The 20,313-nt window shown below is 37.3% G+C and overlaps 1 protein-coding gene across 3 annotated transcripts in view; it reads right to left on the bottom strand.

Annotated features, from left to right (window-relative positions):
- Positions 1-20,313, bottom strand: part of SUGCT (succinyl-CoA:glutarate-CoA transferase) — a 347,805-nt gene that overhangs the window by 25,243 nt on the left and 302,249 nt on the right. The window contains exon 14 of one of the 3 annotated variants that reach the window (XM_039571099.1): positions 6,521-6,627. The exons of the other annotated variants lie outside the window; for them this stretch is intronic. Within the exon in view, the coding sequence (XP_039427033.1) occupies positions 6,527-6,627 (101 nt within the window). The 3' untranslated portion in view covers positions 6,521-6,526. The remainder of the gene's footprint in view (positions 1-6,520; positions 6,628-20,313) is intronic. 3 annotated transcript variants of the gene reach the window in all.

Genomic DNA, 20,313 nt, shown 5'->3' with positions numbered 1-20,313 from the left:
CAAGGAACTTAATACATCATGAGATAATCTATCCCACATAGCTCAATTCCTCATCAACTTTTAATGCTCTTTTTTGTTCCCAAAGCCCACAGCTCCCCACGGCATTTTCCACTGAAGCCTAAACCTTATTCTCACTCACTCCTTTTCCCACTCCTTCTCCAAAATGTCCTACTGACCTTAAATATAGAATACTCTGAATGCTTGATATTCCTCACTATTTACATTTTTCCAGTTTCTTCATTAATCAATGTACTCCCTCACCTATTCCATAAAGCTGACCAGTTGCACATTGTACAGTGAAAGCAATGCTTAATACAGAAAGATTAGCAAGTGTTTCTGACTAAATGACCATATTTGTTGAATTCTTCTTCTGGATTTGTTAGATCTCTGCAGCTGGGATTTATCCTTAATGATAAGCCAAGTAACCCCACTTTGCAGCATGCACTGCACCAACATGTTTTAAGCAGCTGTGGGAAAATTCAGCAATACACTGACTCCTAAAAGTGCTAACAGAACCTCAATTCATGCTGAAAGATGTAATGCCAATTTAATACATAGAGAGAATTTTTGTAATTCTCTCTGGGTCATCCTGTCTTCTTTAGAGGCCAACCACAAACCAAACTAAACCAGAATCAGATCAAGAAATCAAATAGGGTGGACTTGTTTCATTTTATATTATTTAGAACTTTAAGGGAAACTATATCATTTATGTACGTGCAACAGCAATCTTAGGATACCACAAACTTCTCTATCGGATATGAGAAACAGCCTTTCTTGTCAGGGAAATCCAAATGCTGTTTTCTTGAGCAACTCAAAGGAAGGACATGGCCATCACATCTTTAGTCACTCTCCAAGGTCAACCAACAGGAATGGACTCTTTTATGTAAAAAGTCTAGATACTCAACTTCATAAGCATGGCACTGCAACAGGCTAATCCAGGACAGCAAATGCTTCCTCTCCATCTTTATTCTCAACTAGCTTTGACTCATAACATGACTAGAGAGAAATAAGACCACAGTTTTCATAAACGACTGTGTAGGAGCTAGAGATGCTTTTACTATTAGATATGAGCTGCTTGTGGTAGCCCTAATTGAAAGAAAGTGCACTCTCTGAAGCTCAGTCCTTAATATAGCTTCAGCTGGGTAACCAAAATCAAAAAACCAAATCATTTATCAACTCTGAAAAGTTTGTTTCAATTAGTATTTTTGTGCTCTAGCTGTCCTCTTTTGTAATGAGTTATGAATCCTTTTGAAAATATTATACAATATCAGTCCAAATTCTATTAAAATAACTATGTTCTGCTTGATTTATAGACACAGACCTGTATGTTCCACACACATGGAGAACACATCTGATTTATATGGCATACTTCCCATGACATGTGGAAAATGCTGTTGAAATCTATGGCAAATAATAGCATGCAAATAACCTGTATACAAGCAAACCCACAAGTTTCACAGAAGTTACTCACAGTGGATGTTTTTAGACTGAGAAAGACATAAAGGAATATCCTGATTTTTTTTCATTATTTTTAATGAAAGCAGTGATGATTTCCTTAATCCCACTCATACTAAATTATATTTTACAACTTGAACAGTTTTTAATAGTGTTCAGATCTGAGGTTTTAAATTAAGCTTTGACTCTCACTATCCACCACATTTAAAGACCATAAATAGTGATGCTTTGAAAAAAAATATTTAGAACCAAGATTCAAGAAATATTTAGTTTTTTAAGTATGGTGTAAAGGCAGTTGAAAGGATTGTAAAAATAACTTAGGAACCAACCCACTTTTGGTAAATCTGGGCTGTCTTTCAGATTTTCTGAGCACAGAAATAAGATCCCTTTTTGAGAGGCCACAAACTGATAATGTAGGGAAGGTAAATCAATGATGACTTAAAATCCTTTATTTTGTTATTTCTGGATAAAAATTATAATGAAGACATACAAATAATATGCTATTTTCATTACAAACTAATACCAAGTTGCAAATAACCTTTCAGGGAGAAACTACAGTTAAAGGAAAGTTCTTAAGAAAGGAAGGAAAAAGAAGGGGGGAAAAGAGAAAGCAACCGTGAATGTGGGAAAATAATAGAAGAAAATGCTATTATGATTTAGGAGAACTGCTTGTGTTCATCCACATCTGAATCCTTATCCAGATATGTCAAAATCAATGGTAATAATAGTAACATGACCATGTGGAAAAATTCCTTGATTGCACTATAGCACTGTAGCATAGGAATGGGAATACATTGAAATCAACATCTTTCCAAGATTTGGAAATTTTAAATTAAGTGGTAGAAACAGTGAAGGTCTGAGGTTTATTAGCAGACTGACCTACAAAGTGTGGTGTTTCCCTTAAGTGCAAATCAAATACTGGCTGTGATATAGGAATAAGCTCTTCAGAACTGTTAAAAAAAGAGGTAAAAAAGGGTGGGAAACTCTGTAGAGTTGTAATACATTATGCATAAGAATGAATACACGTAAAAAAACCCAGTGTTCCTCATGTGATGAATTCAGTATAAGTTCTTGATCTTACACTCCAGTATAATTGTGAGTAATTTACATTAATTAGTGGTATAAAGAGTTTGGAGAAGAAATAAATTCCATACCAGAACATCTAGATTTCCATTTCAGCTGGTCACATGCAGATAAGCATCCTATTTACATACACAGATGTACTGGTATTATATAGATGCATGCACACTTGCATTCATACAATAAGATGATTACAAGATATATATATATATGGGTATATATATACTTACACAAAAAACATACAGTCACTTCCATTGCTAAGACGCTGAGATTTTCAGGTGCTTACTGTCCACATGGAGGATATTACCAGCAACAGGACGTGCATGGTTTCAGATTGCTTCATTCTCAAAATAGTCTGATCCTTATCAAATGACATCTTTGACATTCCCAGTACAAATCTGATGGGGAGCAACTACTGGATAGAAACATAAAATTCTAGCACTTGCACTCACTTGCTATACAGCTTTACATAAAGTAGTTACTCTGTGTGGTTGTGATCCAGCAAACCATTTCAGCATGTGCTTAAATGACCTGTCCTTTTCAGCTGCAATGAGTGATGATGCTATTTGCTGACTTAACTCTTCAGTTATTGTGAAGATCTCAGTAACACTCGCATGGAGAGGGGAAGTTTTTAGAGCAGCTACAGCATTGTAAGCACTATGACCAATAAACTTTCCTTAGAACAACAATAAACTTTTTCTATGACCTGTGCCAATCTGCCTGGCTGCAACAGGCTTTAGAACTTTATACTTAGTGAGCACCTTCCCTTCAAGGTGTATGTCCCACTTAGCTCTAATCTCCATACTGTCCACTGTCTGCCTCGGCATGCCATTGTCTCATTTGCACTGGTATATCCTCTTTTTGTTCCGAAAGAAACTAGGGCAGGTGAGAGCAAGGAACAATGAGAGTGCAGATCAACAGAGAATGGGGTTGTTCAGCCAGCTGCATCTGTAAGCTGTGAATGTCCCTGGGTTGCAGAGAACAGACTCTTAGAGATCAGCCATGAAGAAGAAGGAGAAGAGGCAGCGATAGACCAGAGCCTTTAACATGTCATTCCTCCTCTGCAGTGAGGAAAGAATGGCTCAGTGATGAGTAGGTGTTCAAGGATAAGAAACTCATTTATTGTGACCTTAGGGAAATTGCTCTTTGTCCCTGTGAAATGGGGATAACTGTTCTTAAGTGGTTCCCAAGATGAGGTTTATGATTTTATCCATTGCTTTGATGCAATGATAATAGATGCATTAAAGTATCTTAGGCAAAATGGAGCTGTATTTTCCAATTAAGTTTATGCAAAAAAAGGTTAACATTGGTACAAATGAAAAGCCAAACTTATTTTTAAATTTTGTATGAGTAAAAGTAATTAACTACTTGTGACAAAAATGAAATAGACTGCTGTGATTACTAAGGGCATACTGCAATACCAGAATGGACACTTCCTTCCTTATTTCAAAGAGAAAAGCAAGATTGCTTTCAGCATTCATGCCCAGGCATTAGCCTTCTCCTGTGGAGAACCAGTTCTAAGAAAAAACAGATCTTTATTACCAATACTGATGGAAAGTGCCAAATTATTTAGAGACAAGTGAAACTGCTATCTTTTTGATGCAGGTATCTAGTCAGGAACCTGCCTACTACTAGCCGTCTAGACTAGAACAGAGTCCTTGAGTGATTTTATGCAAGTAGCTTACAACTGCTTTTAGATGGATATTATTTAATAACTTTGAGAAAAGGCTTTTAGCAATTCAGATCTCAATGGCCATATTTTTGTCACACATGAAAATGGTCTAATCATCATGTTTCAATTAACACCTCTCACTGTCCTTGTCTCAGTTTCCTCTCAACATACAGATGACAGATTCTGGAAAGGATCAAATATTACAAAGTCTTCCAAAGGACACCCTTGTACAAAGGATGAGATACTGAAAGTAAAGAAAATGAACCTTCATTTTAGCAGTGTGCCTTTAAGGCATTAATAACAAAGGCTAAAACAGCAACAGGAAACTTTTCCAAACTGGTTATGATTAGCTGTTTTAATTCTGTATACCGACCCCAGGAATTTGAACACCCATTGAAACCAAGGATCTTCCTTTACACAAGGAGACATAAAACATAATCCCATAGACTTTAAGGCAAGTCACTTCCAAGGGATTTGCTAGAGCGATTTATTTGCAACAGGTTTGCTGCGATAATAACTTTTCACTACAAGTACACAATGTTTTTCTTTCACAAAATAGTTCCACTTAATTTTCTATCAGAGGGCCACCAATCCTTCGTGCCAGGGTTTCATAAAATTAATAAATCTACTTCCATAATCCTTGCTGCTTTTACTGACAAATGTAATAAATGACAGGATGCAAAACTCTGGAAGCCTACTGGGATTTATTTGCTTTTTTTTCTTGACAAGCTTTACAGAGTAGCACTTCTGAGACATGCTCATGTGCTGTAAACCTAATCCTTAGCAATTTCCTCTTTTCCCAAATAACCCAAATATTTTATGAATAGTGAAGGATTTCCTTTATCAGACAAGACTTTTTGTTTGTTTTGGGATTTTTACCTATGTGAGTTCTTTTCAAGGAAATACACTTTGAAACAATTGGATGTTCTCAGATATATTTTCACAAGATACACTCCTAAGGAAACAGGTAAAACTTGACTAAGAAGGAGGTGTCCTACACTTTAAAGGCAGTACAACTGGTGAGAGAACTGAAGCCAAACCTGATGGGACCTACAACCAAGGGAGTCTTTCTAACCCTCTCACAGAAAGCATTTCAGTGCAACTTTTTATGCTTCTCTCTACAAGATTTGACTTTTTTTTTGTTGCTAGAAATCATGCATAGATTGATTTTCAGTGTTGATGAGCCAGTGAGGTCACATAGGCTCCTAATATTTCCTGTTCCTAGTCCTCTCCAAAATGTGGGTGATGCCCACCACTCCATCTGTAACAGAAGGTGTTGCCCTATTCAGAGAACAACCATGCTTACGTGCTTGTCTTCTGCAGCTAGGCCTGCACCTCTGCCTCTGACCCCATCCTTTGGCTTCTGTAATTTTAGTTGGCACACACATAGGCCTACAGTGATATGATGTCAAGTAATGTTGTGGAAACAATGCCAACACAACGGAAATCAAAGTATAATATAGCATTGATCCATCTGCTAAAAAACTGATTTTTTGCTACAGAAAGAGCAGTCTGAAATACAGCTCTTCAGGAAAAAGCACACTAGTTTGTATCATCTTCCTGCTACCCCATATAATGGCTCTAGTCGCGACTCTACCTTATCCTTCTGCTGCTGAGAGACACCCTTGATTTGCCTGGGAAGTGGGGAATAGGGCATTGTAAGCACAACTACTCCATTATTTCTTGTTTATTCTGAAAGGACCAATAAAGGGATAAACACAAATCTTGGCTGGAATAACTGTAAAAAAAATGGTTGAGGTTTTTTTTGACGGTTACCTTCAGGAAGTCTTAAGATAGTCTAAAACTCCCTCTTCAGCAAGAAGAAAAACTGCTCAAAATTTCTTAAATTGACAAGCAACATTTAAGGAATCAATCAAATTGAAATAATTTTCATTTTGTTACACATCCAACTCCAAATTAAATATTACAGAAGCACTGAAAACTGAAGATAATGCCCCATGAGGCATAGAAAACAATTAGTGGGCAAAAAAAGGAGACATATTCAGTAAAATCCTCACCCTAGAAGTCCAAGCCAATCACAGTAGAAATAGTCAGTGATTCAGCACAAAGGTTCCTTGGCAAAGTAGTGAGGAAAAGGCACAACTCCAGCTGGGTCACTCAGAGAAAAAAAAATGCAATAGTGCATCATAAGGGCAGAATTTGAGTTTGCAGCCCTTTAAAAGGGGGCATTTAATTCAATTCATGTTATTTCTAAGAGGACCTTCTTCATTTATATTTGCTCCCAAAACATAAACCTAAAAGTCATATGTTATCGCAGGGTCAAAAAATCCTGACACCATCAAGGGTCCATACCTCAACTCAAGGAATGATGCATTTCTGGAGGGGCAGCCTCTGATACTTCTGGAAAGAACAGAGTGCAACCCAAAGTTTAACCATCAAGGATTCTGTGATGCTTTTTCCTGAAAAAAAAGACAGGGACCAAAAAGAGGAGCTTCAGGTAGTTGCTCTGAAGATGTGTTGAAGGAGCCTTGAACTTAACTGATGACAGAAATAATCAGAAAAGAAAACTTTGGGGTTGTTTGGGGGTTTTTTTATTTTTTTTTTCTGACAAGGTAGCCAAAATTTTGGTCATTGTCAGAGACAAGACAAGACGCAGACCTTCCATCTGCCATAGGCTGAGAACTCCAGTTCTTGAGTATGCATGAACCATTTGTAAAATTGATCTTGGAAGAGCTACAGATTAGAAAAATTATAAAGAAGAAGATAAAATAGAGGAAGGAATCACAAAAAGGGGAGAGAGTACACAGCTATGGAGCAAACAAAAAAAAAATAAAAGGAGTGAAGTATTTAGGGCCCAAAATATGAGAGAGAGCAGAAGGAGGAGAGGAGAGTTTGATGTTAAAAGTTATGAAAATATAACTGAGATGCTTACCATTGAGATTCAGAAAAAATACTGGAGCAAGAAGATAGGAGATATGAATCAGAGTCATTACCTGCAGTTGAGGAAGTTCTTATGATCACAAGAATTTTTCATAATGTGCTCAGCCAACTGTGGTTGGCTCGGTGAATAATGCAGTTAGGAACAGGAATGAAATAACTGAGCTAAGGGACGGTGTAGTAGAGGCCAACTGATTTGACAAAAGACAGCAAAAAGAAAAAAGCTAATTTGAATGGATTGTGTCTGAAAAAAGTCAACTGCATGGGCTTAAGCTTCACACAGAAAGAAAAGGAAAGCAACTTCAAGATACATTCTCAACTTCTGCAGTAGTCCAAGAAGTTCTTTTAGCAATGAATTTGTCTTAAAGATAAAGCTGCATACAGAAAAATATATATATCTTTTAGGAACATTTAAAAATCGTATGTATGTATGTATGATCTTATTTGCCTAAAAATAAAAAGATGAAGTTAAAATAAAAGCTTTTACTGTTTCAAAAAAACCCCCAAACAAACTCCATGTCTTCTTGCCCTTCTAATAATAGAACCACAAATTACCACAATACAAATACTGTTCTTGAAAAAGTATTGTCCTTACAGTGATACCAATGGTGCCAGAAGTGTGAAGTTCATAAATTTTACAGTCCAGCTGGAAGAGCATGTGCATGTGTTACTGTTCTACAGCACTCATATAAACATTTAGAACATAATCATTTTAAGGTGATACTGTAAAGTTTTAAATAATGCTAGATCTCTTATTTTTTTCAATACTATTGTGTCAGATAACACTTGGCAATTCTATAACTAAAAGAGAACAAGGGATTTATTCCCTACTGCTCCAACATGAACTGCCTCCAGAAAGCAGGTTTCACAAAAGTTTTCAGATGGGACTGTGGAATCTCCATCCTCAAGGTTTTCAAGGCTCAACAGACAAAACCCCAAGCAACCTGGTCTGAATTCAGCACTTAGCCTGCTCTGTTCAGCAGGATTTTGGGATGGGGAACATCCAGTATGAACAATTTCAGTATTTATCTCCTGGCAGTCCATCTTGGTAATAGGCCCCTAGTTAAGTAGGGTGTTCATGATTCACTTGAGCAAATAAGATTAAAGAACATGCAGAGGTAAACCTGGTATTTGAACACCTTCATCTGATGAGGGAATGAGAGTGGTAAACTCAGTATCTGACACAAGGAAATGATAAATCTGACCAAAATATAGTAGGAATATCACAAGTAGCCTCCATCAATGTTGTCTTCTGTATTGCTCTGTACTGAACTTGTCTTTCACATAAAAGATTTTTTAAATGGTGTTACATCATTTTAATAAGATTCAGTTCTATCTGTGTCCTGGTTCTGGCCAGGACAGAATTAATTTTTGCAGTAGCCTGGAGAGGGCATGGCTAGGACCTGGAGGTTATTCTGTACCACCTCAGGCCATTGCCAGGGGCAGGAGAAAGGGACTATATTCCAGGGAGAAGGGGTTCCTTCCAGGTCAGAGAATGCGGCAGAGGGAGCGGTCTGGTATTGTCTATTATTGGGGGGTTTTTATATGTGAATAATTTCTTTTCTTATACCCTCTGCCATTATTATTGTTGCTGTTAGTGTTCGTTTTCTTACCTCATTGTTTCCAGTAAAATTGTTCTAAATCTCAACCTGTGGTCTTTACCTTTTGTGCCTCAAATTGGAAGGAGAGAACATGGTTTTAGTGGGAGTACTAAAGCGCCATTCCTAAACCACAACAACCTGCAATGTATGAGATTAACTGACTAGGCTTCAAATTGATTTTTTCAATCAAATCTCTCATAAGGCTCTTCCTGCTTTCACTGTGGGAAAATGTGAAATATGGCTTAAGGTTTTTCAAGGTGTCACGCAAAGCTGGTATATTGAATCTCAGAAGGCTTATGGCCTGCAGTCCTTTACCTTTTGCATGGGGGAAATCAGAGTGGGTGAAGCATCTTGTTAGCAGCAAACTCTGTGATTCTGAAGACCTCCTTGGTGTCCCTGTCTCATCCTTCATTGTATGGTTTAGGCCTGCTCCAACAGACTTGGTTTTAATCAGGCCAGTAAGCAACGTCTAAACATCAATACACTTCTTAGAAGCACCTCAACCATGGCATGCAAAAATCACTTATTAAAAACTCACGTGTTTTATATATACTAAATACTTGCAAACCAGAGAAAACAGAAACACATAACCCTTAAAAAATGATATTTTTTCAGATTTTCTCTCTGCCTATGGATATACATTGACCCTGCAATATGCCACAAGCATTAAAATTTCAATTGGAAGAACAATTCTCAGCCACCTCTTTCATAAAAACCCTTCAATCATTTGTAATGTTTTTTGACCAGTAAATAATAGAGCTGCTTCACTGAGCTATTTAAGTCATATTATTTACAGCTGGAGAAAAATGAGGAACAGTCATTTTCTAGGGAGGCCAAAAAATATGATACATTCATACAAACTAAATTAGATTTGGATTTTTTTGCCATTAGTTTAAGAAGATAAAGGATAACCTTTTCAAGTTTTACTTTGCTTGGCATTGCATTTATATTTTCAAATGAAAGGTCTTGAACACGGAATTTCACGAGTGTTAATAAGTTTCAGTGCTATTGCTGATGTGCTGAGACTGAATCCAGATGGAACTACTGAAGTATTGCTGTAGTTGGAATGCCTATGCAGGGCCTTTTAAAACAGCGTTCAGTGGCACTTAATTTTTTTTAATCATGTGATGTCAAATTATACACCCCTGTGCAAAAACTTGTTAAGCAGACTCTTGAGAAAGCATCTTTGCAGGTTTTGGGGTGTTTTTGTTCTGTTTTGGTTTGTTTGTTGTTGTTGTTTTTTTTTTTACGAGGGATTGGTGGGAAGAAGGTAAATCTGTAACTCTGAAATTTTCCTCTACAGTCTCACTTCTGTCCTACTGTGTGCACCAAGTACCTTTGCAGTCTCAGTGACTGCAATAATGACAGTACAGAGGCATGTGGAGAGGAGCTGGCAGCTAGGACTAGGCAAAAGACCATTCCTCATGTTGGTCCTGCACATATAGCTCTTCTCAGAGAGCACAAGGCAGAGAGATATTTCAGCTACCTGTTTGTACAATTATAATTGTTTTTAAAATCCTGCATTTTGACCTGACACTTACATTGGGTGAAATCCAGCCACTGCATAGCATGTCTCTGAAAAGCTTCCCCACAGGCGGCGGAGCCCTTCTAATGAACAAACAGGGCTACTCTCCAGTAGCGGTCTATTCCTATGCTGCAATGCTTCCAGAATCACCACCAAGGGGTTCAGGAAGAAAAAAAGTTAAATAAGGGAAGCATAGTGGATCCATTGTATTCTAAACCTCCTGCCATTTTCCATCACTTTCTCATTAAAAAAATGGAACATTTGAAGGCATCTTCAGAGTACATACTTATTTTGAGTTATTGCTATTGTTTTTAAACTAGACAGAGGCACAGCTGAACCAAGAAGTGCGCAGACAATTGGAGAAAACTACCCTTAATCCAAAGAGTTTACGGACGGAACATACACTACTGAACCGGGCAGCAGTAGAGTCTCAAAAATATGGTAAGAGATATCAAAATACATGTATTAAAATGAAAGGTGAAATAAATAGATAGAAAATGCTCAGGTTTTCTGCATAATCCAAGGTTTATGTTAAACTCCTAGCAGACAACCTGCTCTTTTGCACTTCACACTGTTCTTTAGGAGATAGTTTTATGGGAGAAAAATATATCGTCAAATCACCCATGAGGTAATCTCTCCTGTACCTTTTACCTTCAATACCAGAAGCAACTCAAGAGTTTCTCAAAAAACTAATCTTCAGTGAGGAACTAAAATGTTCATAACAGCTGCAACCTTTTCCTGCATGCTGACTTGTACTGTTTCAACATTTCTTCATGATCATTCATTTGAGATTACAGACTTCATGGGGAAGAGGCCACTTTTTCATTTTATTTTATGTATGCTGAGGGAACAGCACATATGGGGATCTGTTCTCCAAACTTGTATGTTATAGTAAATAGATTAGGAACTTCACTACCACCACTAATTTGTTCTATACAGAATTCCGATTTCTATGTTAACTTCCTCACCAATTTCACATCAATAAATTAAACAGAAAGGTTTCATCTAATTGTATTTAAGAAAAGCCAGAAACTTTGAAGGGTTTAAGAAATGACCAAAAATAATCAGAGAGGCTACTTATTGCATTGTACAAATAAGCAGACACATTACAAGAACCATCTATTTTGCATTAACAATAGATACTTAGATCTTCTCTTCTGAGCCTTCTACCTTTTAGGAACTCATAGCAAATTAAAAGTATAAATTCATTAAACATCTATGCATTGCAGTACATTAAAGAAGTAATGCTTGCCCCATTATACCTTGAACTAAATATTATGGTGTTTTTCCAAGAGCAGGAGAAGCCAAAAGTACCAATTATGGTCCTCTCATTTAAACAAGATACCATCTTCCTCTGATCAGACAACCCAAATGTATGCATGGAACCACTCTGTAACCGTTACAGAGAGTGTCAGTAATTCTGATTTCCATGTATGAACAATGTATGTAACTTAGTTAACAATCCATATTGTTATATGCAACCTCAATTAATTGTTTGCCTAGTAAAAATTTGGAATATGAAGGAAAAATAATATTTCTCAGCTGTGGTGCTGGCTGTGGTTTTAGTTTGTTTTGCTTTTCCATTAGGAATCTGGTATTTGTGGTTGACATTTTTATTGCATTAATGGCAGGAAACAATATGAAAAGAATGCAGACAGAAGTGGAAAACATCAGCAGAAACATTTAGACCCATTGCAGGGACTTTCTAATTATGATGGTGAGTAATAGACATGTAGAAGAAATGGCAAGGTACAGTAAAGGTTTGTGGAATGACCTTTGTATTTTAAGTTTGAAGTCTAAAAAGCTGAAGACTTGCAAAATGTTAGAGAACCTTTGTTCTTCATTTTACTAAATATGGATCCCTTCAGTTCTGCAAACCACAAAGTACAATAGCATGAGACAGTAAAAGTTTAAAGCCATAATCTAAGTTGTATCATCACACAGCTTCCATGAAAGTCTGATTATTAAAAAACATCTAGGATTTAGTCTCCAATTTAAGGTGCTCTTGGCTGGTTTAAGTTGTTTGTCTTTGAAAAAACAGTCTCAGTTTCTGGCATCTGCAGTTAAAGTCTGAGGCATGATCAAAATATGGGGTCAATGTGTCATGCTTAATTTGTAGTTATAAGAAGCACAGTATATTCTGCACTAATTGCATTTACTCACTTCCATATTTATTTACTTTCATTAAAAGGCAATAACAAAAACCACATCACTGTTTAGTTTTACTCGACGATGAAACGGATTTTGCCATTTGCTGAGAAACTGAACACACAATAAAAACCCTTATCACATAATTTATGTACAATTGGAGATGCATCTAGCTTTGTCTTATTAAATGAGGACCAGATCTAACCACCAGTGAAGTTAACAGAAGACTTCCCCTTACATTTCAGCAGGCATTGGATTAAAGCATTGTTTTTTGGTGAGTCACAATTTGCTACAGCTGTCATTTTATCAGTGTTGTTGCCGACCTTATTTGTGTGTTTCAGTGCATGCTTTCTTCTTATTTTGAGCTTTGGATGTTTTCTTGTGGGCTAGGAAGGATGGCTTTTTCAGGAACTCGTGTATTTATTTTTAGAAGACAAATGAATGTGAAATGTATTGAACTAAATATAAGTTAGTTCAGCTGCAAAGATTAGCAGCTAAACTGTACAGTAGCTGCAGTAGGGTCCTACAAACACATAGAAATTATTAACTGTACCTATTGACCAGTCCCATAGGTTCAGTGGGACTACTCACTTCAGGAGTTACTGATGTGTGTGGCTGTTTGCAGGCTCAAAGCCCCACTACAAAGCAGAAAGAAAACATCTCCTTGGAGGGAGCTACCAAACAGAAAATACATGAGGGATAAGGAACAAAGAGAGATTTCAAGATGAGGTACTGCACTGAGAATAGATGAGTCATGGAAAAGATGGTAAGTGATTCATTAATAACAGAAGCTTAGCCAATAAGGAATGTACAAGTATGAAACTAATGACTGTGCTTTTACAATACTACCAAACTATTTGCTTTTGTAAACTTAACATAGGAATAATTTTCTCCCATTGTGAAAATTTATTATGCAATTAGTTGTCACTTTAATAAACTATATGCATGGCTGTGATAACGGTTGCTCAAAATACTAAGGACTTTGCAGTTTTTGTTTGAAAAAAGAAAAACACTAGGAACTTCAAGTCCTGCCAGTTTTTCCTCCCTGCCAAGTCCTATTAGCATAAATGAACGGTTTATTTTAAGAAATGCCTGATAAATTACTCTACACAATCGGTAATGAGGGTACTGTCAGCAAAGGAGAATCATTTCCAAAATTTACTTGGCACAAATGAGTGGTTGACTAGCTCACAATCATGTTACATGGCTTGAGGCCCCGTTTTATTCCATAAATCTGCCTGACCTCTTCAGGGTGAAAATTAGTGATTCTATAGAAAAGGTAGCTGGGCAAACCTGTTCTATTTGTGCATTTTCTCCTTTTTAAGAAAAATAAACACATTCAAACTATCTATAGTACTATTTCTGTAGCTTCCTCTTTTTTGGCATACTGAAGCTCCAACTTAAAGTTACTGTCATAGGTTGTAAGGTAAAATTGCACATCTTTTTTATCACAAATTACAAGAAGCAAACACATAAAGACAAGAATTATACCATTACTTAAGAAAAAATGAGAGGCATGAGTCTCCATTATGCTTCAATTAATCTCAACATCACTGTGTTATCTAAAAAATCAATTCTCTTTTCTTTTTAGAATATAGTTTCAAAACTAGAGAGGAATCCCTTGGCATGGATTATTGTGTCAATCAGCAACTGTAGCCAATAATCATTCATCATCTCTTCTAAAGAATCCTCGGTAAAAGCCCCTAAATACTTAATCATCATTGCTATGGAATTCATTACATTAAAGCAGGGAGAAAACCTTTCAAAGAAATAATTTAAGATAATAAAGTTTAAAAAAAAAAGTCTAAGAAATCATTTATGTTCCGCTCTCCCACCACTGAAAATTACTTCCAATTGTTATTCCTTTTTTAAAAAAATTTGATTGTTAATGCTTTGTCCAGTCTATTCTTCCAAGTCCCAAACAATAGTTTTCCCACACTCCCTTGCAGACTGCTTGACTAGTTCAATTTTTTTTTTATTCCAATTTTCAGAATATTTTAAATATAATTTAATCTGCACATACTTTGTGTATCATCTGCCAATTTCTTCACATCTAACAATATGTTATATATGTAGTTAAACATTCATATCCAAATACAACGTCTAACACAATATGAATACACAAGCAGTCTACATAAAGTACAGATGAAGATAAAAGGTCCCACAAGTCTTGTGAAGTTGCATAGGAAAAGAATACACACCAACAGCCTCCCAAGAGGTCTGATGTCACTCTTCTTGTCAGTGTACAGCTGTGGTGCTGTTAGTGAGATGTTGCATTACCTACCATTTGACAAGGCAGCAAAGGGTCTGGAGAGCTGAGGAAATCACCCTGAGTGCAGGAGAGTGCTGTGCAAACTCACTTCTGGGGCTGAACCCACACACTGGCAGACAGATCTAGAGTAAAAATTCTCCATGACATATCCAAAGGTATCCAAAACTACTATTAAATCCAGAGTGGACTAACAGTCATGGCACTTCGAGGCCTTTGTTCAACAAGGAGTTTCAGTCCTGAGATGACTGTGACTAAACCACTCTCTAGCAAGGTTTGCAAGGATGGTTTCTCTTCTCTGGGAGAAGGATTTTAGCCATGGTAAAGTTGTCATTCCAAGAAACATATGCAAGTTAAAATGTAGCCTGAAATTTCAGGAAAGTTTATTTCTGCATAAGTGTAACTGTGTGAAACAGCAAGAAATTATGTACTCAGAGACTCTAAAATCTCTCAAGCTTTCTCACTTTTCCATATTGAGTTGTTTCCAGGCAGCTGCCTAATGAAATGCTTCTTTCTCCAGAGTGAGGTTCAGAACACAAAACTTTACTTAACCTGTGTAGAGCACATACCACACACTTTCTCAGAGCACTGAGGAGCAACAGAACAAACCTGCCAGGTCAGACACCTTCCTGGAAGGCTGCATCTCCTCTCTCAACCCCAGGATTTGACATCAAAAGGGAGCAATGTTTTTCACTTTTTGGGTTTTATCCTGATGTTGCAAATGGTACAGGGGATAAGCAGAAACAAATCTGCAGTGTTTTTAAAGATTTTTTTCGCAGTGTTATGTAAGACTCTATAAACAGCTTACAGGTACACTGTAATGGAATGGTGGGAACACCTACACCAGTGCTGCATTCTCATGCAGCTACAGCTGTACAGTCACCAGTTCTGACCACAGAACACCTTCAGAATAGCCTGCAGAACAGTTCTGCTGAAACTCAATGAATCAAGAGTCTAACTCAATATTGCCATTGCCATGGCCATATGTAATTTTATTTTACTTTTCCTTCAAGCAAACTGTAACAATTTTTGAAAGAAATGAGATTTTGAGCTTCTGTTGGCATCAAGTTTATACTAACTTCTTTTTTTTACTTCCCTTTATAATGCTTATTTACTTTTATTTGGATTTTGATTTTGTGTGGGTACTATCTTCAGATTTCCCTCTGCTAGTAACATCAGCCCTTAGTTTCTATTACTGCTGCAAGTGGATTTTTGATGGCTGAACCAGACCCGTTCATCTACATGATGGTATCAAATCATCGACTTTTTTTACTGATTTTTTACTAGTTCATTTCACTGTATATTGTTTCCTTTTTTGCAAGGAAGACTTGGTTTATCTGTGTCAAGGTAAAAATTAGAAAGGGAGAAGGTAGAAGGAAGGGAAAGAGAGGTAGGAATGTGAAAACTGAACAATGCAAAGTGAGAACTCACCAGTACTGTTCTTGTTTACAAGCTCTTCATTGCCAGATTGACTCTCCTGTTGCCCTTTGAGCATCCAGGATAACGTGACATATTTTGTGCTAAGTTTGAAGTCTACTGCTAGGCATCTTAAGTTTTCAGACACTCTGGTACTTCAGACTTTGCAAAATATGCTTTCAGATATGCCCTAGCTCCTGTTACCGTCTTTGTTCACATGTCCTCCAACAAGCCTTACAGCAGCTGCAGCAGAAAACTTGTCTATTGGTTTTATTCTTTTATTTTTCTTTGTTTTCTTCTTTGGATTTTTACCAGGGCTGATATTTCATGAAGCTTTGCAATCTCCTCTAATCAGTCAGAAGTCTGAGCACCTCAGATTGCTATTTCTTTGCTCCTATTTGGGCACACATTCTTGGTTGACATTTCATTCAGATCTATATCAGTAGGTCTGAAGTATATTTCAGGCACACTGTAGGCACCTTCGAAGTCTTCTAGGATTGCTGTTAGGTCTCCTTCAAAAAAAAGTATTTTGCATGTACAGTTCATCTCTCACAGACTAAAACAGGGTAACTTCCTGTGGTAAGTGGCCCTTCAGTCTGCCATGGTTGGTACAAAAGCTGATTTACTACTGCCTACTCTTCAGGGGTCTGTGTGAAGCCCACCACTGGAGATGCAGTTTTTGTCTTATAAAATCATGTCTAGTATTCTGGACAGCATGTCCTGTCGAGTGCATCTACCATATACAGGGATTTTCTTGGGAAGTACCTTATTTTCATATTATACTGCTAAAATTTTGCAAAGAAAAAACCCCAGTACAAACCCACAGTTTTTTCCGAGTTCTGTATAGCAGATTTTGAGCTAGTGCTGAAAGGTGAATTAAGGGAACTGCATTTCAGAAAGCACGGCTCTGTTTCCTTTTTATTTCCTGTCTTTAAGTAAATGTTCTGGGCTGCTTGGTGTGCATTAGCACTGCTCCTAACCTTCTTCAGAACAAAATAATTTTGTTTTAGCTACCCTATAGAATCTTAGGAGCAGTATCTCCTCATTGTTTTAAGTACCTTGGGTAATTCCAGAAAAAAATCACCACGTCTAATAGACATTGGACTGCTTTCATTTTGAGTGCTTTCCTAATTGCACTGACTTTTCCAGGGTCTTGCTGACATCTCTCCAGATGTCAACTAACAGAGAAAACATAGTTTTACTCAAGTTCTACATGTCTACATTCAACTTCATATTTTGCTTATTACATAGTGACATTGACTGTCTCTTTTGTCAGACCATTAACTTTTAATAGCTCTGTCATCAGCTTCAAGCCACATGTCTGGGAATCCTTCCCAGCTTCATTTTACATTGCAACACCTTAGAAGTTGGGTGCAGGTCAAAAGCATTTACACCAGGCCATTATCTTCGAAAAGGTGTAGACGCTGTTGTCACATGGCTCAAATCACAGAGTGGTAAAAGTCTTAGCCTGACAAACAGAGGTGTTAAACCGATGATAGTTTATACAATCTATTTATTGTCTATTAGTGCTGACATACATACATACAATATGTTCTGAGGTTTGGCTAAATGAAGATCCTCAGTTTATTCCAAATTTTCCTCAGGAACAATTAGGCATCTGAGTCATTCTCTGAAAGATTCAATAGACATAATAATGTCATTTCTTGTAGAGTTATCAACTATTTGTTATTACTCTGCCATTATGAAAAACTGAATTTTAGTCATCTCACTGTATTGAGGCTGATTTCTGACTTCCACTTCATTTTTGTGTGTCTCCTTCCCTAAAGTATGATCTTACATTTTCTGAAAAGGAGAACGCACACAGAGAACACTCTCTCCTCTACCATGCTCAGGAAATTAATACCTTGTGTATGTAACATCTCTTGATTGTCAAACTTCTTCTCCACAGGCTGCATTTGCTCTTTGGCTTCAAATACCTGCATCATGAATTCTAATTCTCCAGATTAAAGTTGTCACTAACCATCTTGGTAGGATTAGGCTGCTGATGGCTTCACTATCCAATTGGAGTCAACTGATTAAGACCTGAAAGAACAGTTCTGAAAATAAACAGGCTGACATTGTTCTTCTGTATCCTTCTGTGCAACAGATTTATCTGGACTTATGGAAGACAACCAGAGGACACCTTTCTTTTAACTGTAATCTCTATGTCCTCCATACATCTTACCGCTTTCTCTATTTCCTGAGCCACAACACACTGGACAGAAAGTCTTGTTATGCTCTCTACTTTTTTACATGTTTTTGCTGGGAACCAGACAGGGTTTTAGTGTCTTGCATATTGTTTCACTCAATACATGCCGTGCGACACAACACTTTCATTCCCATCCAGTCTGTCTTTATCCTGATTCCCAATTTCCTTTAATTTGTCCCTGTTCTGCACTGATAACACTGTTTTGGTAATTTTGCTAGACACTTCAGCTGCCCTTGCCATTTGAAGAAATTTCTCTGTTTCTTTCAGCATCATCTCCTATATGCTGGAATCATTTGCCCCATATATGTTTCTGTCTCTCATTAAATAATCTTTTATATCTCCAAAAGTACATGTGGATGCCAGATTATGTGACTGTGAGACAGGCATATATTGGCCCTTCTGTTTCTTGGGTTCAGATAAAAACACAGTCACATTCCTTCTAGGGTCACAGTATATCAAATACTTTCATTGGCTGCTACAATATTTTAGGTATTATTTGTACCAACTCTGTCTCCTTCACTTCTCCTTTCACCATAAGTGATAGTATAAATGTTTTATTACACTTTTCTCATCATTACAGTCCCCAGCCAATGCTTTATTCACTATGTATTAGTACTTTTATGCTTAAGTAAGGATTTTTTATATGGGAATTCAGCTTTGTTAGTGGACTTGAAATCTCATGACTGTTCATTGCCTCATGGCTGCTTCTTTTCTCTCTTTAAAGCTCTTGCTTTGTCTTTCAGTAATGCTTTATTCTTGTTAGTCTCACCTGACTGACTGTAGTATCACACTGTTCTTTACTGCATAAGGCAGGCAGAGAGTGCCCCACATCTGAAAAGTCCAGTATACTCTATTAAATTACCTGCAGAGATCATTCAATTGCCATTAACATCCCAGCCACAAAGCACACAAACTAGCTCTCTGGTGACTTCTCCATATCCGTTTTTCCTCTTAAGGTCGGTGCTTCTCTCCACCAGCTCCATGTCTTGTTTGGCAAGGATAAACTTTTGAGAAGACTAGAAAATAAGAATCTAATGAGTTTCTCTATACTGGTAAAGTAACAGATGACTGCTCTACACTACATGGTGCCTCACAATAACTGCTATCTATTCCGTGGCGGCTGCCCATTCTCTCTTAACAAGTATTCCAACAACTTATTTTAAACTAGTTGCTGAGAAGAACATTTAAATACTTAGACAAAGCACTGAAGCCGAGTGTAGAAGAATATATCCCTTGAAAGAATAAAACAGAGATCGTGCCATTCAGGACCTTGAACACTTCAGCCAGAACCAAGGGTTGAAGCCAATGCACAATGTCACTGACTGATGACCACCCCTAGGACAAGCAGAATAAAAGGGGTGGGTGGGAATCCCCAAAAGATCGCTTTCTTTTTTAGCTATTTGTGCATGAGCTATTCTGCCTGCCCTGTAATTTCTATGACCTCCAAGTCTCCCCAGGATTATGAATACCTATTGTTGACTTAATTGGCAGAATAACAAGAAACATCTGCCAAACAAACCCAGTTTCTTAACCTCTGATGGTCTTGGGCACACTGTGACTGTGAGAGAGAATAATGCATTTTTTGTCTATGAAAAAACCTGGAATAGATCCTTCCATAATTCAGGGAGACATTCCCAGTGTACATCAGAGAACAAATATACAACAGAAACATCATAAAGGCTGTCTTGTTGTCAGGTGCCCATCTAATATGGCCTGTGGAACAGATCCATAATACTAATGCTAGACTGAAAGGGAACGGTAAAATTAAATTGATGAAATAAAAAGGTCTTTCTTGCTAGAAAATAAGTTTTGAGGGAGGTGGGTAGACACACAGGTGGACAGAAGATCTAAGGAAGATGTAAATGAAGAGGTTTTAAAAACAGAATAGAAAAAAACGGGATAGTTGAGTTGGAAGGGACCTATAGGTATCATCTAGTCTAACTGCCTCACCTCACCACTTTAGCTGTCTAGTGGAGGGCTGGGTCTGCTGGTTGTGACTGCTTGGAGCTGACTCCAGCAAGCTACTGATGGGTAGAAGCC

This window comes from Corvus cornix, chromosome 2 (assembly GCF_000738735.6).
Source record: "Corvus cornix cornix isolate S_Up_H32 chromosome 2, ASM73873v5, whole genome shotgun sequence".
NCBI classification, from domain to species: domain Eukaryota; kingdom Metazoa; phylum Chordata; class Aves; order Passeriformes; family Corvidae; genus Corvus; species Corvus cornix.
This window is presented reverse-complemented; position numbering and strand designations above follow the sequence as displayed.